Genomic DNA, 22,015 nt, shown 5'->3' on the forward strand with positions numbered 1-22,015 from the left:
CCCATTCTACACTCACAGCATGTTATGCACCTAATTGGAAAATTGGAGTAAGAAGGTAATCAGAATGGTTGAATATTAAAGGACTTCATACAGTGCTATAGGTATACATATAGTATTTATATAATACATATATATGTCTCTGCCTGTCTTTCCTGTATCATCATTCACTATTCCCTCACCTCAAATGTTATACTTCAGTCATTTAGAACTATTTGGAACTTCCCATAAGGACTGTGCTTTCTCTCATTTTCAGAGCCAACACATGCCCAGTTTATGATAAGCATTCAGCAAATTTCAGTTGAACTGTATTCAATGGAATAAATAAATGCCATTAAATATGTGAACTATTTAAATTCCCATTCACCAAATCTCCAATGCATCACATGTCTATGTCTCATTTGTCTTTCAAATGAAGTACCGTCTTTCAGTAAGCATTCCCTAACTAGCACCCCATTCCCCAACTCATTCCACCAACTCAACAGTCTGATTAAGTGATGTTCTAATGTAATCCCACAGCTCCTCTTCCTGGTGGCTCTTAACATCAAGTGCTGTAATTACCTACTTTGCTGTTGTTGTTACTGATCTCCTTTACGGTGGCTAGCTCCTTCAGAACAGGGTCTGTGTCTCATTTATCATTGATCCTTGGCATCTGGCACAGTACCTAACACATAACTAACACTCAGTAACTATTTATTTACTGTATGGGAAAAAAAATGCATGACTAACTCTAATACTTGGGGTGCATGAATATATGATACAGGCTTCACAATCTACTAGTATTGCTGCTTTAGAATATGAGGTGTATGTAAGTTTGGTGTGCTAATCACTCTCATATCTGAGCAAACCAACAAACACCTATCAAAAGAGAGTTATTATCTATATATTCCAAGTCCTAAAGAATCCTATGTAGTACTGCATTCCAGAAGCTTCTAAATATGGAAAAGAATCAGAAGAAAAAATAATAACCATCAGCACCAGAACTACAATTTACTCAAGGTCTGGGCATTACAAAAGAAGGTATATGTCTCACAGGAAAACAGATTTAGAAAAGAGGAGATCTAGATAGTCAATAAACATGAAAAGGTGCTCAATATCATGGGTCATCAGAGAAAAGTAAATTAAGACCACAATGCAATACGATACCATAATACACCCACCAGAATAGCACAATAAAAAAGACAGACAATGCCATGTATTAGTCAAGAAATAGAGCAACTGGAACTTTTATATGTTGCTGGAGGGAATGTAAATTAGTGCAAACACTTGGGAAAACAATAAATTGATGCAAAATGCATAACTACTAAAACTGAACATGTATACACTCTATGACTCAGTGATTTCACTCCCAAGTATTATAACCAACAGAAATGCATAAATTAAAAGTGCTCAAGTGCTTTGAGGTATTTATAAGAAGCTTTCAATGCTGCTAATCTATGTACTTAAACTTTAGGTAGCAAAGATCTAAGAAATGGAAAGAAAAGTACTCATACATTGTACTTTAGAAAGGTACTAGCTAGGCCGGGTGCGGTGGCTCAAGCCTGTAATCCCAGCACTTTGGGAGGCCAAGGTGGGCAGATCACTTGAGGTCAGGAGTTTGAGACCAGCATGGCAAACATGGTGAAACCCTGTCTCTACTAAAAATACAAAAACTAGCTGGGTGTGGCGGTGGGCACCTGTAATCCCAGCTACTCACAAGGCTGAGGCAGGAGAATCGTTTGAACCGGGGAGGCGGAGGTTGCAGTGAGCCAAGACAGTGCCACTGTACTCTGGCCTGGATTTTTTTTGGACGCTGTCTCAAAAAAAAAAAAAAAAACATAGGAACTAGCTAGAGTGGGTATCCAAGTCAGGAAAGACCAGACAATTCTGGGGCCTAAAAGATAAAGCAATTGAGGAAAGGTAGTTATGATATCAATAGAAAATAGGTAATTCTGAAAGGCAGCTAATAATAATGGTAATGCGTGCCTCATACTTAGCAGGCTGTTTGTATGTATGTATATATGTGTGTGTGTGTGTGTGTGTGTGTGTGTGTGTGTGTGTGTGTGTGTGTGTGTGTGTATACACATATACTTATGCATACATGTGTTTCTATGTATATAAATGCATTAAGCACTTTATATATTTTTTAATTTAAATTCTACAAGAGTTCTTGTAGAAGAGAAAACCCAGGCTCGCAGAGTTTAAGACACTTAACCAAATTGCATATAAGCAATCAATTTTGGAGCTGTGATTCAAAGCTATACCTTGCTATCTCCAAAGCAAGTCTCAAGGGGAAAAAAATTTGCTCTCTTTGCATTTCCTAAGAGTCCTGAACAGTCCTATTGCTACTGTTAAAAATACACCAGAAACTGCACACACAAACATGCATGTAAAAAAAGATCCAAATATTTTTAAAGTTAAAAATAACTTATTAAATATAAACAAGTAAATATTAGACCAGAAACAACATCTGAACTAAAAAGAAAAATATTTAAAAAATTCAAAAAATTCATGGAAATGCATATTATGAAAAAACTATGCATGGATATCAAAAAACTTTTGTACCAAAATAAACTATTACATGTCTGAACAGGATCTAGTTTGAGGCACTAAGAAGGATAAGCAACAGTTTGAAAAGAGTCCCTATTAAAGCAACATGAATTCTGCTAATGTTAAAGCAAAAACAAACATCAAATTTATATCGAAGCATTAATGGAAGTATGGTGAAATCATTGAGGCCTTATGAAAAGTTTATGGGAACAACGACTCAAAGAAATCAGCAGTTTACAAATAGGTAATTTGTTTTAAGAAGGGACAAGAAGAGTTTTTTGTTTTGTGTTGAGGCAGGGCCTCACTCTGTTGCCCAGGCTGGAAGGCAGTGATGCAATCACTGCTCCCTGCAACCCTGACCTTCTGTGTCAAGTGATTCTCCCACCTCAGCCTCCAGAGAAACTGTAACCATAGGCGTGCACCACTATGCTCAGCTAATTTTTTATTTTTTTTAGAGACAGGGTCTTGCTATGTTGCCAAAGCTGGTCTCAAACTCCTGGGCTCAAGCGATCTTCCTACCTCTGCCTCTTAAAGTGCTGGGATTATAGGGGTTAGCCACCATGCTTGGCTGACAAGATGATTTTGAAGATGAAGCCCATAGCAGCAGACCACCCTCACAGATTTGTAAGAAAAAAAATTAATATTGTTCATGCCTTAATTGAAAAGGACAGGCAGAAATGATAGCCGACATCATAGGCATGTCAATCGATTTAGTTTGACACAACTCTGCCTAAAAAGTTAAAGTTGAGCAAACATTCCACTCAATGGGTGTCAAAACTGTTGCACTCAGATCAGCTGCAGACAAGAGCAGAGCTCTCAATGGAAATTTTAAATAGGTAGCTTCAATATCCTGAAGCATTTCTTCGAAGAGTTGTAATAGGAAATGAAACATGGCTTTTCCAATACGATCCTGAAGACAAAGCACAGTCCAGACAATGGCTACCAAGAGGTGGAAGTGGTCCAGTTAAAGTACAGTGGACTGATGAGGAGCAAAGGTGGGCTAGGCGCAGTGGCTCACACCTGTGAATCCCAACACTTTGGGAGACAGGGGCGAGAGGATCGCTTGAGCCCAGCAGGACGAGACCAGCCTGGCAACATAGCAAGACCCCGTCTCTTCAAAAATATTGTTTAAAATGACCCAAGTGTGGTGGCACAGGCCTACAGTCTCAGCTACTCAGGGGGCTGAGACAAGAGGATCACTTGAGTTCCAGGCTGCAGTGAGCTATGATTGCGCCACTGCCCTCCAGCCTCGGTGACACAAAGACCTTGTCTCTTAAAAAACAACAAACAAACAAAAAACAACAAACAAAAAACAGAGCAGAGTTCATGGCAACAGTTTTTTGGGATCTTCAGGCATTTTGTTTATTGACTCTCTGGAGGGCCAAGGAACAACAACATCTGATTATTAGAGTGTTTTGGGAAAGTTAGCCAAAACTTTAGCAGAAAAACTCCCATGGAAAGCTTCACCAAAGAGTCCTTCTCCACCATGACAATGCTCCTGCTCATTCCTCTCATCAAACAAGGGCAATCTGCATGAATTTTCAAGGAAAATCATTAGGCATCCAACTTACACTTCTGATGTGGCTCCTTCTGACTTTGTTTCCTAATATTAAAAAAAAAACACACACACACCTTTAAAACAAACCTATTTTCTTTTAGTTACTCATGTAAAAAAGACTGCGCTGACATGGTTAGATTCTGAGGACTGTAAATTCTTTAGGAATGGACTACATGGCTGCTATCATTGCTTACAAAAGTATCTTGACCTTGATGGCATTTATGCTAAAAAATAAAGTTGGCCGGGCATGGTGGCTCATGCCTGCAATCAATCCTAGCACTTTGGGAGGCCAAGGCAGGAGGATCACATGAGCTCAGGAGTTTGAGACGAGCCTAGGCAACATAGTGAGACCTCGTCTGTATTTAATTTTTTTAAAAAATCATCTCTATTTAATTAAAAAATTGAAATTAAAATTAAAAATTAAAAATGTTTATATTTTTTATTTTTCTTTTAATTCCATTTTTCCATGAATGTTTGAAGTGCTGTCATATGTTTTTCTCAAAGATATATAGTCCCAAATATAATCTGATGTTTCCTTTTTAATCAAAAGTTAAACTGCAGAAAAAAAGAGATTCTTCCTAAATTCAAGTTCTCATAAATCTTTCATCTTAAGAAGACACTTTCATCTTAAGAAGGCACTTTCTAAATTATTTTGAACAACAAATGACTATATGTAAGACACACTTGCCTAACAAATGTATCAATCTTTACTACATGGGAGAAAACTTCTGATGGAATCAGTAACAACAAAAAAGATACTTATCAAGGATATAGTAATATGATAATTATCCCTGAAGAATGATTTCACACATACAAATGTAGAATATCATTTTAAAGTCTTTTAAAGATTACTTTAAAAATTAGTATACTAAATAGTTACAACATAGTGAAGCTTATAACTCAAAAAGACAAGTGAAAAAAAACACCTGAGGTTGTAACATTATATTAGCAAGTACCTGTTACAGTATTGTGTATGGATTCAAAAGTATTGGATCTCAAACAACTTAAATAACAATAAATATGGTATTCTAGAAAGCCATGGTAGATACTTGAAAAAATACTCCCAGTAATGACAAGAATCTGAAATGTGACAGTAGAAAAAAATATACTTCTAAAATAATATTTATATATATGGTTTTAAATTCACGTTTTTCTAAAATAATAAAAATAGAAAAAAGACAAGTACAGGAATGTGTAAAATAGCATTAATCATAACAACCAAGATGTAAAAACTACCAAATTTCCATCCGTAATAGAATGGACAAATAATAGTATAGTCTTAATGCAATACTATACAGCAATGAGAATGAATTACAACTACATGCAATGACATGGATAGATCTCATAAACATAATCCCACGTAAAGAAGCCAGATACAGTAGAATTCTGTCTCTATAAAGTTCAAAAACAGGTGAAACTATCCATGGATAGTGGTTCCCATTGGTGGGGTGGAGGTTGGAAACAAGGGGGTATGGGACACAAGGGGACTTCTGGGATACTGGTCATTTTCCATGTCTTTATCAAAGTGGTGGTTACATGGATGTGTTCAGTTTGTGAAAATGTATTGAGAATTTACGTAAAAGATGCCAGTATACTCTTGTATATGGAGTACAATAAAAAAGTTAAGAACATTTGGAGGACACTATATACCTAAGCTGTGACGAGCCAAGAGATCACACATGTATCAGCCAGTTGGGCCTCATGGGGTGGTCAGCAACCTTTACTCATTCATGTCAAGAGCCATAACTCTGGTGATCAGCAGCGTTATGTAATGCACATATGTTCCGACCCCTACCATCCCCAGACTCCTGCCAAAACAACACAATGCTCCTTTCACCTTTGCCCATGGTGAAACAAAACAATCTCATTGCTCTTCTCCAAATTTCCTTTCCCTGAAAATCCTTTAAAGTTCTCTAAAGGATGGTTCTCACAAGCAAGCAAGAGACTTCCTCTCCTTTTTATCTACAACTTATTAAATAAGTACCATATTTATTAAATAGTACTTTACGTACATATTTAATTCCCAAAACTCCCACAAGGTAAATATTATTATGCCCTATTTACAAGTGAGCAAACTGGAAATTAGAAATTGGTGAGTGACAGGATGGTGTATCTGCCTCTAACGCCCAAGCTCAAAATTCACACAATTTTACCCTTCAATAATCAGGTTTCCTTGATTACAACGTATCAAGGGTGCTCACTTGCATGCTTAAGAGGATAAGCATTATCTCTAGCATTAGATTTGAGAAATGAGGTCACAGTGAAGGGATAGAGTCTAGTAGTGATAGGCTAAGGAGGGAGGGACAATGCATGAAAATAATCAAGTATGGAGAACTGCTGTGTTCAGTTAGAGAGTAAGGCTGGGGTAGGGCTGTGGCCTTTGTATGGATCAGATATACTAAGGTTAGTCATCAAGAAGTGCTGAAAAATCAAGAAAATAACACATGAACTGAAAGTCTTAAGAGTCTCTAAATCCCCTAATAAAATATGTAAAATGAACTTAAATGTTATTAAGAGAATGAACTTGTACATCCTTGAAGTCTTTCGTTCATTTGCTCATTCATTCATTTAACAAATATGTTCTGAGTGTCTGATGTGTACTAGGCATTGCCTTGAATTGCGAAAATAAATGGAACTTGCCTTCTGGTGGAGAACATAAATAATAAACAAATATATAACATTATAGTTGTGCTTGGTGTGTTAGAAGACAAAAAATAAGGAAATTTTCTAATAGAAGAAACAGTGATGTAATGCTGATACATGAAGAAAGCAGAGTGACAAGGTGACAGGAAAATGGGCTATTTTACATATATCAGTAAAGACTTGTGAAAATAATTTATTTTAGTAAAGACTTGCTCTACACCTAACTTCTTTAATCATATGATATGCTGTATTCTGCTTTATTTATTTATTTAGAGACAGGGTCTCTCTTTGTCACACAAGCTGGAGTGCAGTAGGACGCTCACAGCTCACTGCAGCCTCAACCTCCCAGGCCTAAGCGATCCTCCCGCCTCAGTTCCCCAAGTCGCTGGGACTATAGGCACGTGCCACCATGGCTGGCTAATTTTTATGTTTCTTGTTGAGATGGGGTTTCGCCATTTTGTCCAGGCTGGTTCAAGGAATCCACCCGCCTCAGCCTCCCAAAGTGCTGGGATTACAGGAGTGAGATATGACACCTCTGCTTTATTTTTAAAATAAGTGTTTATACTGGCTTTAGATTGTAACTTTAAAATATTTCTTTAAAACGTTAATTTGTGCAGCAGCAATAAAAAGAAAAATAAATAAATAAAATATTTAATATCTTTTTTTTCCTTTTTTTTTTTTTGAGACAGAGTCTTGTTCTGTCACCCAGGCTAGAGTGCAGTGGCATGATCTCAGCTCACTGAAACCTCTGCTTCCCAGATTCAAGTGATTCTCCTGTCTCAGCCTCTGAAGTAGCTGGGATTACAGACATGCACCACCACGCCCAGCTCATTTTTTGTATTTTTAGTAGAAACAGGGTTTTGCCATCTTGGCCGGCTGGTTTTGAATGCCTGGTCTCTCATGTGATTCACCTGCCTCGGCCTCCCAAAATGCTGGGATTACAGGCATGAGCCACCATGCCTGGCCAATAAAATACTTCTTTAAAATTTAAGTTAATCTAGGATTCCGCAGGAAAATCAACTTTATTTTTACATAATCATTTAAGATTAAAAAATAGAGTCAGGAAAACAGTTTACAGCCAAGCATGGTGGCTCATGCCTGTAATCCAAGCACTCTGGGAGGCCCAGGCGAGAGGATCGCTTGAAGCCAGGAGTTTCAGACCAGCCCTGGCAACACAGGAAGACTCCATCTCTAGAAAAAAAAAAAAATTAAAAATTAGCGGGGCATGGTGGAACTCGCCTGTAGTCCCAGCCACTCAGGAAGAGAAGGCAGGAGTGGGTGTGACAGAGCATACCTGGAGTCCCAGCTACTGCAGAGGCTGAGGTACAAGAATTGCTTGAGCCCGGGAGGCAGAGGTTGCAGCGAGCCAAGATCATGCCATTGCACTCCAGCCTGGGGGACAGAGGAAGACTCTGCCTCCGAAAAAGGAAAAAAAAAGGAGGCAGGAGGATCACGGAGGATCACTTGAGCCCAGGAGTTCGAGATTACAGCCAGCTATGATTGTGCCACTATACTCCAGCCTGGGTGACAGAGTGAGACCCAGACTCAAAACAAAACAAACAAACAAACAAAAAATGGCGGGGGGGGGAAGAAAAAAAAAAACATTTACCACTATAAATTCTTCAACACTGTTGGAGAATGTATTAGCATTTGGTAGACTCTTTAACACCGTTGGAGAATGTATTAGCATTCAGTAGACTCTGCCAGCAACACTTATCCCAAAGCGTCACAGACCATGCCCTCTCTTAATGTCTTTCCAACTCTGGTCCTTATGTGTCTATTTTCTTTTTGTCTCTCTTATTCCACATGCTTCATCTCCTTCTTACTCATCCTCCTTTATTTTCCTGTCTTCAAACAACTCCCCTTCCATTCTCATTAACACCTCTGAATGTTTTCTTGTTGACTACATAATTTTACATTCCATAAAATTTCTTTTTAAAGTACAGTTGTGGAATGATCTAGAATTCTCTCCAAAACAAAATAAGAAACATGATCTGTGTTTTTTTCTCTAGAGCCCTCAGGTTTCATTTTAATGGCTATCCCAGATATTACAACATGCATCCTTAACTTCAGTCTAATAAAAATTTGTGTTTTTACATTTCCCAAACAAAGCAAGGACTTTAGAACACTATAACTCTACTTTTTCTCATATCTTTTCTGTTCTTGCATTTCATTCCTACATATATTTTCAATCTCGCAAGATATTATTTTGTATAGTCAGTATCTATTTAGTTACCCACAAACTTAGACTTTCCAACGCTCTTCATTTCTTTTTGCATTTCTTCCTTCCACCTGGGGTCACTTTCTTTCCTCCTGAAAAATTGCCTTTGGTGTTCCCTTTAGTATATGTCTTCTGTTGACAAATTGTCTCAATTTATGTTTGCATAAAAATGCATTTTGCCTTCCTTCCTTCTTTCATTCATTCATTTATTTATTTTGAGGCGGAGTCTTGCTCTGTCACCCAGGCTGGAGTTTTATTTATTTATTTATTTATTTATTTTGAGATGGAGTCTCGCTCTGTCACCCAGGCTGGAGTGCAGTGGCACGATCTTGGCTCACTGCAACCTCTGCCTCCCCGGTTCAAGCAATTCTCCTGCCTCAGCCTCCCGAGTAGCTGGGATTACAGATGTGTGCTACCACACCTGGCCAATTTTTGTATTTTCAGTAAAGACGGGGTTTCACCATGTTGGCCAGGCTGGTCTCAAACTCCTGACCTCAGGTGATCCCCGCCTTGGCCTCCCAAAATGCTGGGATTACAGGCATGAGCCACCACGCCCAGCTTACCTTTATTTTTGAAGAACATTTTTGCTGGGCATAAAATTATATGCTGGCAGTTTGTTTCTTTTACCTCTTTAAAGGTAAAAAAAAAATTCCATTCCATTTTTTCCTTGTTTTCACTGTTTTAGTTGGGGAGTCAACTTATTACTGTCCCTTTGAAGATAATACACTTCTTTTTTTTACCCCACCCTCTGGCTGCTTTTAAGATATTCTCAACATTTTTTTCCCATTTCTGCAAGGATAAATACAGTCTACACCAGCATAAGGGAGGCTCAAGAAAAGGGAATTGGTTTAGACCAGTTGCACAATGATATCTCTAGGAATGGTTTTCTTATATTTATTCTGCTTGGGGCTTCTGAATCTGTGGCTTGAGGCATTTAATCAGTTTTAGAATACTTTCTGCCATTATCTCTTCAAATGCTGCCCCTGCCCCATTCCCTTTGTCCTCTTCTGGAATTATGTATTACCTGCTGTGTATGACCATCAGTGGTCTTGGATTCAAGATGACATTCATACCCCAGGATACAAAAGGTGGTAATGTTACATCAGTTTTACTTAGCTTTTTATGAGAACTTAGGACAGAAACACAGAACGTCAGGATGGCATAACCAAAAACATCTTCATCAGAAGTCCTTAAAATATTCAGTTGCTACTTCCATGCCTCCTCATCACACAGGGGTACATGAAGTTGGGAAGCCCGTATCAGTGGATACAGTACACTCCAGCATATACAAGCCTCAAACAAGAAATACTTCATATAATAAGCCAATTCTAGCAACTTCTAAGCCTCCCATCAGGAAGTGCTTGAGTTTGAAGAGACACCTTAAAGGGAAACTGGACGTCTGTTTCCCTATAAGTTTTATGCTGGTAGAAATGGTGAATAATGTAGTCTCTTGGGAGTATAACATGTCCATTCGTAGTCCTCCCAGTCCAAATGCAGTTAACCAATCACAGGTCATTTTTACAATAAATATTGTTGTTGGCAATAGAACTGATAAATCACATTTATCTTAGTCTATGTCCAGAGAAACTGTATTAAAAGAAGGTAAACCTGGGGTTACCATTTTACAGAAAAAAAAAATTGGAGGCTTGCAATTAACTTTTTCTATATAGCTTCCAATAATACATGTATTAGACTTTTCACTGTGTTCTCATATGTGTCTTATACTTTCTTTTCATCCTTTTGTCTATCTTTCAGTCTGGATATTTTCTTCTGACCCATCATCTAATTCACTAATCCTCTCTTCAATGGAATCTAATCTGCTATTAATCATCTAAAAGATAATTCAATTATTGTATTTTTTCAGTCCTAGAATTCCTTTATTTTTATAGACTCCAGTCCTCTGCTAATATTTTCCACTTTAAACAAAAGTATCAGTTATTTAAAATTCTGTGTTTGATATCTTTACTATCTGCATCCCCTACAAACCTGTTTCTATTATCTTCACCCTGTCTCTTAGAATGCTGAACATTGTGTATGAAAATCTGTAGAGGCTCTGACAGTTTTATCTTCCCCCAGAGAAGAAAGGTAAGAGGCAGATCAATCTGAGATTAAGCTTATTCTAAGCAGGATATCCGTCTTCAGAGGGTTGCAGCCAAAAACCCAATTGTTTATCAGACTCTCCTTGATAAACTGGGAACTCCAACTGTTGCCTCACAAGACTCAAACTCTGCCTAGTTCTTCTGCCTTTTAGCCACTTCACATAGTCTGGATATTTGTCCTATCCAAATCTCACACTGAAATTTAATCTCCAATGTTGGAGATGGGGCCTAATGGGAGATGTTTGGGTCATAGGAGAAGATCTCTCATGAGCAGATGAACACTGGTAAAAAAGCATTTTGCTTAAAATCCCGTATGACTAAACACAGCAAATATTTTATATTGATTGTATTATTCCATTAATTAAGACTGGAAAAACTGGAATCAATTATGGAATACCATATAGTTCCAACTTATGCTCAAACACATTAAAAAAAAAAAGAGCTGGGCATGGTGGCTCATGTCTGTAATCTCAGCATTCTGGGAGGCCAATGTAGGTGGATCACTTGAGCCCAGTAGTTTGAGACTACCTGAACAATACAGTGAGACCCTGTCTCTACAAAAAAAAAAATATATATATATATAAATACATATATATATAAATACATATATATAAATGCATATAAATACATATATATAAATACATATATATATAAATACATATATTGTGAGAAACAGTAAAATGATTTTTTTAAAAAGAAAATGAAAATAACTTATACTTATCATATTGCCCAAGAAAAACAAGCATTTAGAAAAAAAAAGTATGGTATATTTAAAAATGTTAGATCTATTGTTTTATGACAGTCAGTTTAACTTACCTTATAATTCATTTATAATTTAGAAACTGAGATGTTGAATAAGAACACACTGTTCTTGTGTTAATAGTATATATAATCTGAAGAAAAATGATTCGAAAAAACAAAGTATATTAATAACATACTAACATTCAGAGTAAGAGACATATAGCAAGATTTTATAAATTATCTTTAATCATATAAAAGGCTGTTTAAAAAGATCTAATGGCAGATTAAAAAGAGAATTATGAATATTTTAAAAACAAAGGTACCACCCAAAGAAATACATAAAATTTATCAGAGGCAAACACTGCCAAACATAAGACACCACTTAAGCAAGAATACTGTTCCCTTGAAGGGGTGAAGAAGGCTTCTATTATTAGCAGAGATAACTGCCTGAAATTCTTTCCTTAATAACACCATACTAAAAATAAAAAGGTTCATCATATTTCAAAATAAACACATTGCTTTTCATACGCATTTCAATCACTTCAATAACAGATAAAAATAAAAGCCTGATTTAAGGTTTACATTTCTCTTATATTTGTAGTTGATAAATACACTAGGTAGATTTGCTCTCATTTTTATAACATATTTAACGCTTTAAGGGTTTTGTGCCAGCTACTTACTCATTATCTCTTAAAGGATTTGAGATTAGATCTTCCTGCTAGGTCAAATTAAATTATCTGCTTGGCTTCAAAAATTATTAATACTTCCTCTACAAAATATTTTCCCTATCATTTAGGAAACCACAGGAATCTCAGAAGAATAAATGGGGTGGTATTATTATTAGAAAGCAGTACCAAACGCTTTCAAGAAAGCTAACATGGACCACAAGGTAAGTGGACATTTTGGGATGTTTTTACAAAAAGAAGCAAGATAAAGCATGGTTGTGTCAGCATGAAAAAGGGAGAAAGCTCATGGAACTGAGGTAATTACCTCAATATATGACCAAACTACAAAATCCTTTCTAATTTATATGGATATGTTAAGATAAAGTTTGGTAGAAAAGCATTTTTAGCTCAGAGTGTATTATCTGTACTGAAAATATATGTATAGCCTCATTTTGGTTCTACTACAAGTGGACCATGACTTTAAAATGACCCATTCATACTAAATGCCATCTGCTGCCCACACTTTCCCCCTTCCCAACTTATGCCTCTTTCCTCCAAGAGTTTCTATGATGGATACCATGGGATCTGGAATACATACATATATATATAGGTATGTATACAAAATATATATAATGTGTTTGTGCCTTCCAAGTGATGTATAGAAGACGGTGAAAAGTGAGCAGCTTCTAGAGAATTACAGGTTTCTGAACACATTCATTTGCAGAAAGAAGACCAGAGTAAAACAAGACAGGAGGTAGTGAATTCTTCCCTATCTCTCATCAATAAATTTCTGGTCTCAGAACCAGATCACAGATTATTCTCACAGTTCAGCTAATTGTGGGTTTAAGTACATAATGGTGTCTACATACACAAAAGTACACATAAGTACTTCTGAGTGCTTTTTCATCTATGTACATTTTCTCCTGTACTTCTCACAACACTAGAAGAGAACATATGGTATTATTCCCATTTTTACAGATTGAGTTTGACCACATAGCTGGTTTATGACAAAACAAAGGTTCCACACCATGTCTTCTAAGTTCAACATACTACAGAGAGTATTTATACTACATCATGCTGCCTTTGTGGACGTACTCTGAAAATAGCTACCATTTATAACATTGTTTCCTATTTAAAATACCCTTTGAAAGTCAATCAACTGGCTACACCAAATGAACAAAATCCATTCAGATATTAAGGACACAATTCAAAAATCATATAAATTATATATATATTATATATATCTATATATATCAGCAAGAGAAACCTAAATAGCACGTATTTACCTAATTGTTTGCGAGAATAATTCAACTGATTTTAATTCAATCACTAATCTAGTATTTGAGAAGAAACACAATTTCATTATTTGGAACCAATATTTAACACTTGTTTAGAATTTGCATAATTTCAAAAGTAAAATCAATTTACTGTGAATGTGTGTACATTCACTTTTATTTCACTATTACTTCCATTTCATTCTTATTTTATTCATCTTCCATATTTGGGAAAAAGCAAATTACATGACTTAGTCATACAGGATATCATTTTTAATATAAACATTAATAAGTATCATAAAGCACAGATAAAGTAGTCATTAAGAGCTTTCTTCAACCTAGGCAACCACAAAATAGGGGCAGATTACTACAGCTCTATCTCAATGTTGGTGTGAGAACTGAAGGCATTTCAATGGAAAGTTAAGTACTTTCTAACACAGGGTGCAGAATTTACCTACAATTGCCATGCATCTCACCATCTCCACAAGTGTCATCTATCTGTATAGCACTTTATCTTTTCCAAAGCCATTTTATATACCTCAACTCATTTGATCTTCATAACTATTCCAGAAGGTAGGCAGGACAAGTATGATCATTGCCATATTACGAAGGAGGAAACAAAGGCTCAGCATCTAATGGTTTTTCCCAAAGGTGAGACAACTAGTAGTAGAAATGGAATTAATTCCAGAGCTAATACCTTCTTATACCAATGTTTTCTTCTAGAACATCAAATCATTTGTACAAGTTCTCTTTAGTCTGGTTACTAAAGGTTACTGGCAATCACTAGTCAAGATTACCTTTATAGCCTGTAATCCCAGCACTTTGGGAGGCCGAGGCAGGTGGATCACGAGGTCAAGAAATCAAGACCATCCTGGCTAACACGGTGAAACCCTGTCTCTACCAAACATACATAAAATTAGCCGGGCGAGGCCGGGCGCAATGGCTCACGCCTTTACTCCCAGCACTTTGGGAAGCTGAGGCGGGCGTATCACGAGGTCAGGAGATCGAGACCATCCTGGCCAACATGATGAAACCCCATCTCTGCTAAAATACAAAAAATTAGCAGGGTGTGGTGGTGCATGCCTGTAGTCCCAGCTAGTCGGGAGGCCGAGGCAGTGGAATCGCTTGAACCCAGGAGGCAGAGGTTACAGTGAGCCGAGATCGCGCCACTGCACTCCAGACTGGCGACAGAGCAAGATTCTGTCTCCAAAAAAAAAAAAAAAAAAAAAATTAGCCGGGCGTGGTGGCAGGCGCCTGTAGTCTCAGCTACTCGGGAGGCTGAGGCAAGAGAATGGCGTGAACCCAGGAGGCAGAGCTTGCAGTGAGCTGAGATAGCACCACTGCACTCCAGCCTGGGCGACAGAGCCAGACTAGTCTCAAAAAAAAAAAAAAAAAAAAGGTCACTTTTATATCAGTAAACACACTGAAATCACTAGTATTTCTAAGAAACATGGGTTAAAACTGGTAGAATTCAGCACATTTTATAATAAGAAATGAAAGATTGAGGCATCCAAGTAAATGTTGGAAAAGTAAAAATATAAATTTTAATCATCTATATATGGCATTTCAAAAACCGTTATTTATCTCTAAATATGGACTGAAAGACATTTAAATCTTATTTTCTCAATTCTGATAAATATGAGCAGACATAGAAAATTATATCCTTGTAGGTTTGAAACTCAGAACATACTAGGCATTTTGACTTTACAGTCCATAGAGCAGAGACTTTGCAGTCTGAGAACCCTGAATTTGATTGCTAGCTCTACCACTTAATAGCACTGGAACTTTGGACAAGTTACTTAAAGTATCTGATTCTCAATTTCTTCATTTGTTAAATGGAGATAATACCAAACTTAGAGGATTACTCTGGGAATAAAAAAAATCAAGTGCATATATCATACAGTGATTAGAATATAGTAACAACTTAATCAAATTGTACCTTTTATCACTGAAGTGTTGCAAATGTTTCCTTTTCCCCTGTTCTACATTACATCTACATTTCAGATTCAGGAACTCAAATTTTCATTAACCACAATGAATAATTAAACATACCCATTTTTTTGGAGTTAAATCTTTTAAAAATCGGTTTAATGATAGCATTGTAAAGGACCTCACAGATTCGCTACTCCAGTGTTATCCTTTAGGAGGGGAAGGAAACAAGGCCCAGGGAGTTAAATTGTTCAGGGCTTCCACACTAGCACACAAGTCAAAAACAAATCCTAGCAAGGGACCAAAATACCACAGACATAACTTTTAGCTCCATCAATTGATGGGACAGTTGTGCGAAATTTGATTTATCATTTAGGACTTGATATTTACATTTCAAAATAAGGTAACACTTTTTGTTTGTTTGTTTGTCTTAAGTTTTGGTTTATCCTTCCTGTTATCTCAAAAACAAGTGGGGAATTAGTAAAATATTTACTTAATTTCTTGAAAGCAGTCTGTAGGCCAGTCATGTAACTATTTGAAAAATGGAAAGGGTAACTTCTTCGTGAGACTTTGCCAACAAGAAACAACCTAAGTATCCCTTGGTGTACAATTCCAATGAAGAATATTTATTTCATAAACCACATATAAGTAAACATATTTCTGGAGTAAAATGTTGAAAAAAATTTGTTTAAATCATAAACCACATGTATACTACTACTTATCTTGAAAATGCAGGCTTCTTTTTAAATAAATAATTAGCACTATAATTTTTTTCTTCAACCAGTCTTTATATAACACAAACAACAGGACCATTCTTCTAGAATTTCTATCACCTTTAGAGAAGTTAGATAAGAAATGAACAAGTCTAATTACAAGAACTCTCTAACAGTTTTACCCTACCCAGAGTGAGAGCCTAAACAGTCAATATAGAGAAAAATTTTAAATAGATAAAAAGCATTACTTTTAAACTCTGTCAGCCCATATAATGTTTCCAAAAACAGTCCCCCAGCAATCTGCTAATACAATAGACTAATGAAGGACAAAATTTAAAACATTTTAAATAAGGCTTTATTAACAAATACAAAGATTTCCATATACTTTTAAAAAACAAATTAAAACTACTGCTATTAAAACTATTCCATTTTCAGTTTTTGCTTTTTGTCCCTAACTTTGGTCCATAAATTGATATATCAACAACTGAAGTTAAAATTTCTTTATTTCTTTTCTTTTTTTAAGACGGAGTCTCGCTCTGTCACCCAGGCTGGAGTGCAGTGGCACGATCTTGGCCCACTGCAACTTCCGCCTCCCGGGTCCAAGTGATTCTCCTGCCTCAGCTTCCCAAGTAGCTGGGATTACAGGCGCGCACCATCACAGCCAGCTAATTTTTGTATTTTTAGTAGAGACGAGGTTTCACCATGTTAGCCAGGTTGTTCTCAACAAACTCCTGACCTCAAGTGATCCACCTACCTCGGCCTCCCAAAGTGCTGGGATTACAGGCGTGAGCCACCGTGCCTGGCCTAAAATTTCTAAATCTATAATTAGCATAACAGTCAAAGTTGGGCATGGTGGGACACATTTGTAATCCCAACACTGTGAGGCTGAGGCAGATAGACTGCTTAAGGCCACAAGTTTGAGAACAGCCTGGTCAACACAGTCCCTAAAAAAACTAATTAATAAACAAATAAGAAAAAGGAAAAAAGTCAAGAGAGAAAGCACATAAAATGTTCCTTACTTCTCCATTTCCATGTTTTTATAACCATTTATCTAACTATCTATCTATCTATCTATCTATCTATCTATCTATCTATCTATCTTTCTATCAATCAATCAATCAAAGACAGGGTCTCCCTATGCTGCCCAGGCTGGTCTTGAACCCCTGGGCTCAAGGGATCCTCCTGCCTTGGTCACCCAAAGTGCTAGGAGGATTACAGGCATGGACCACCACACCTGGCCAACCTTTTAAAATTACATCATCTCCTATTAGCTTTTTTAGTAGAAATTCATTTTGCAATGTCTAAAATCTACAACAATTAAAAATGCACCTGCATTCAACAAAAACTGCTGAGACAATTGGTTATCCACATGCAAAAAGTTAACCTTACAACCTCATCTCACACCATACATAAGAATTAACTCAAAATAGATCACATAGTTAAACATAAGGGCTAAAATAATAAAATATTTACAAGAAAACATAAAAGAAAATCTTTAAGACTTGGGCTAGGCAAAGATTTCTTGCCTATGACATCAAGAGCATAGTCCATAAAATAATTTTAAAAACTAATAAATTGGACCTCATGAAAATTCAAAACTTTATACTTCAAACACAAGAAAATGAAAAGACACAACAGACTGGAAGAAAATATTTGCAAAATATATCCATTAAAGGATCTGTATCCACAATTTACAAAGAATCCTCACAACTCAACTTATAAGATGACAAGTAACCCAATTAGAAAATAAGCAAGAGATATAAACAGACATTCCATCAATGAAAATACATAAATGACTAGTAATTACGTGAGACAATGTTCAACATCATTAGTCCTTAGGGAAACGCAAAATTAATGCCTCAATGAGATACTATTTCGCACCCACTAGAATGGCTATAATAAATCAGGCAGACAATAACAAATGTTGGCAAAGATACTCAGAAAAGGGAACTTTCATACATCTTTGATGGGAATGTTATAAAATGGTGTGACCATTTTGGAAAAGTGTTGCAGTTTCTCAAAAAGTAAAACATAAAACTATGATATAACCCAGCAATTCTACTTCTAGTTATTTACCCAAGGTGTATGAAAACATATGTCCACACAAAGACTTACATGTGAATATTCGTAGTGCCATTATTTATAACAGCCCAAAACTTGAAACCATGACCATCAACTGGTTTTGTATAGACAAAATGTGGCATATCCACACAATGGAATATTATTCAGCTATAAAAAGGAACAAATTAATAGCACATGCTATGTCATGCATGAATCTCAAAAGCATTGTTAAAGAAGCTCAACACAAAAGATGACATATTGAACGATCACATTTATGAAGAAGTGCCTAGAAAAAGCAAATTTATACAGGCAGAAAACAGATTAGTGATTTCCTGGGACTGAGGGTAGAAAAGAGATTAACTGTGAATGGGTATAAAGAATCTTACTGTGGTGTCCTCAAATGTCCTAAAACCTATCTATAATGATGGTTGCAACATTTGGCAAAATTAGTAAAAATCATTGAATTGTACACTTAGAATGGATGAATTTCATATATAAAATATACCTAAATAAGTTGTTTTCTTTTCTTTTTTTTTTTTTTTTTTTGAGACGGAGTCTTGCTCTGCCGCCCAAGCTGGAGTGCAGTGATGCAATCTTGGCTCACTGCAACCTCTGCCTCTCAGGTCCAAATGATTCTCCTGCCTCAGACTCCTCAGTAGCTGGGATTACAGGCACCTACCACCACGCCCGGCTAATTTTTGTATTTTTAGTAGAGACGGGGTTTCGCCATGTTGGCCAGGCTGGTCTCAAACTCCTGACCTCAATTGAACCGCCCGCCTCAGCCTCCCAAAGTGCTGGGATTACAGGTGTGAGCCACAGTGCCCAACCATAAAGCTGTTTTCTAAAAAAAAAAAAAAAAAAAAAAAACATGACTTTTTGTTTCGCTTGTCCTTTGAAGAATTATATGAGTAACAATTGTACTAATCCTAATCTTGGATAGGAAACCATGGTATCACTTTTGAGAGGATCTAACAGTGTTAGGAAAACTCCTTCAACTGGTTGTTCATTGGACAGAGGTTCTCCAGGAAAAGAATTTCTCATAAATCAAAGTTCTTTCTGTTTATATTTTAAGAAGCCAGTGCCTGGAAACAATTCAAAAGTACATACAAGAGATTTAAGTTGTCTTTGGCAATGGACTGATTGATCTGATGAGTACTGTACTCTACATTCAGATTACAGTATATGAACTTAAAAAGACAAGCAAAAACTTTTAACACAATATGAAAGGACATAGGGTTAAGTTATATAACTTTGAGTGTACATGTCCAAATGTCAAAGGCGCTGTTTGCTTGAGCAACTGTATAATGTTGTAACACAATAGTCCTTAGTAATAATACTAAATGACAAGTAACATTACAGGCATTAATCCAATCCCTGGATTGTCCTGTCTTCATCTTAAATACATTCTAACTATCCACTTTACTTATAAGGTCTTTCAAAAATAACCCAGGACTTTATAACCCTCACAGGACAGCAAAGAATTTTACAAACTTTTTAGGTCTTTGCAAAAATACCACCTTGTCTGACCACCTTATTGAAAACTGCCAACCTCACAAAACTCTCTATCTTCCCTTCTCTGATTCGTTTTTCTCAATAAAATTAAACATACCTTTTACATATATATTCTGATTACTGTCTGCCTTCTCCTACTAGAAAGCTAAACAAAAAGATCTGTTTTTTCCTTGCTGTATCCTCATTGCCTAGAACAGTGCCTACCACGTTACAGGTGCTCAGCGTTTTTTGAACAAATGAATGAGTATTAAATATGTGCAAGAAAACAGGAGCTGATTCTTACCACAGGAATGAAAAATGAGTCTCTTCTACTCATTCAACAGCCTTGACTTGGGGTTAAAATATGAATTTTACAAGGAAATAGAGACCTCAGAATAAAATTTCCAGACTGCCTACCCAGCATTTCTTCAGCAAAGAGAAAAAAAAAAGGTCAATATTTCACTTATAATTCTGGATTTGCAACAAAGTATTTTTAATAAACAACTGTCTCTATTCTGGAGAGAAGGCAGGTTAATTAAATCCCATGTGACTAATTAACAAAAAAGAAAACAAATGAAAGTTCCATACTTAACTATTCTTACTAGTTACTTAACTCGAATAAAGTATAACATTTCAAAAGCAGCCTGTTTTTCTACATCCAAAAGGGGATCCTATCTCCATGAAGACAGACCTTAGCAGAATATGCCTTAGCAGTCCTGACCTCCTCAGCCTCAAATCCTCCAAACACCAAGGAAACTTTTTCTCTCCCTTACCCTAGAAGTCTTCCCATAGCCATTTTACAAACACAAACACCTTCAGACCTCTCTGTTTTAATTAACCTCTGACCCAATCCAGCTGCATTCCAGCGTTAAACACCCCAGGAAGAAAGACTCGCAACCTCTGGCCCCTGGAGCATCCCCCAAACAGTCACCCCCAACAACCGAGAGTCCTGGAACGTGAAGGAATCTGGGGATGGCAGGGACCTCCCAGCAAGACCAGAATTGGAGGACATCTTAGACTTCACTCTGGTACTGCCCATTTCTGTGTGACCTTGGGCTTGTTACTACATCTCTAGGGGTCCTAGTTTTCTCACCTTTAGGGTGAGGACAACATGTTGACCAAGTCACTGTAAGGATTCAATGAGATTCCATGCAAAGCACCTAACAGGGCACCCGGCACGAAACGGCGCCTCAGTCCTCAGTAGCGTGGATGATCCCCGCCCTAAGCCTACAGGCTCAGAGCTGGAAGGCGCCTCGCAGAACGAGTCCAGTTCTCCCGATTTTGCAGAGGAGGACACTGAGGTCCAGAGAACACAGAAGTGCCTTGCTCCCACCTCCAGAAAGGCAGATGGGCGCGGGACCTGGAACCCAGGACGCCCATCCTCAGCTCACACCCCCGCCCTCTTCCCTGGACCCTGCGGGGCCCGGGCGCCGGTGCCAGGCGAGGCGGTGCGCGCCACCCTCCCGGGGCCCCAGCTCCGCGCGACCCGGGACCGCTCCACCTGCCGCCGAGCCCCGCGCCCGCCGGAGGCCCGGGGCTCCCGCCTCTCCCCCCGGCCTCCCGCAAGTCAGGCAGCCCCGCACAGCTGTGCGGAGCGCGTACTCAACTCTTCACTTTGCCGAAGGTGCCGACGCCCAGCGTGTCGCCCAGCACGTAGTGTCCGATCTTCACCCGCCCGTCGTGCTTCTGCTTCTCAGCCATCTTCGGCGCGCGCGGCCTCGCTCCGCCGCCTGCCGCTCCGCGTAGCCGCCGCCGCCGCCGCCTACCCACAGTGCAGCGGGCCCTGCGGGCGAGGGGGCGGACCCCGAGCCGCGAGGGGCGCGGGGCGGGCGCGGGGTCCCGGGAGGGGGCGCTGGGCGCTTCGGGCCCAGGTGGGAAGCAACGGGCGAGCGGCGGGCGGGGCGGGGCCGAGGGAGGGAGCGCGAGGCTCCTGCGGCGGAACCCGAAGCAGCGACAGCGGGGGCCGGGGACGCGGGGCGCTGGGCGGGAGTGCGGGAGGGGCCGCGCCAGATGCGCGGGGTCCGAGTGAGGGGCGGAAGCGACAGGTGCTGCGAGGGGGGTAGGCGAGGGTGCCGAGGGAGGCAGGAGGCCCTT

The 22,015-nt window shown here is 38.3% G+C and overlaps 1 protein-coding gene across 2 annotated transcripts in view; it reads right to left on the bottom strand.

Annotated features, from left to right (window-relative positions):
- Positions 1–21,781, bottom strand: part of PRKAA2 (protein kinase AMP-activated catalytic subunit alpha 2) — a 70,184-nt gene extending 48,403 nt beyond the window's left edge. The window contains exon 1 of one of the 2 annotated variants that reach the window (XM_004025866.5): positions 21,529–21,771. In XM_004025866.5, the coding sequence (XP_004025915.1) occupies positions 21,529–21,622 (94 nt within the window). In that variant the 5' untranslated portion in view covers positions 21,623–21,771. Of the gene's footprint in view, positions 1–21,528 lie in introns of both variants that reach the window. The other variant, XM_055359876.2, reaches the window with a different exon arrangement.
- Between the last annotated feature and the right edge of the window lie 234 nt (positions 21,782–22,015).

The sequence above is a fragment of the Gorilla gorilla genome, chromosome 1, assembly GCF_029281585.2.
Source record: "Gorilla gorilla gorilla isolate KB3781 chromosome 1, NHGRI_mGorGor1-v2.1_pri, whole genome shotgun sequence".
Classification (NCBI taxonomy): domain Eukaryota; kingdom Metazoa; phylum Chordata; class Mammalia; order Primates; family Hominidae; genus Gorilla; species Gorilla gorilla.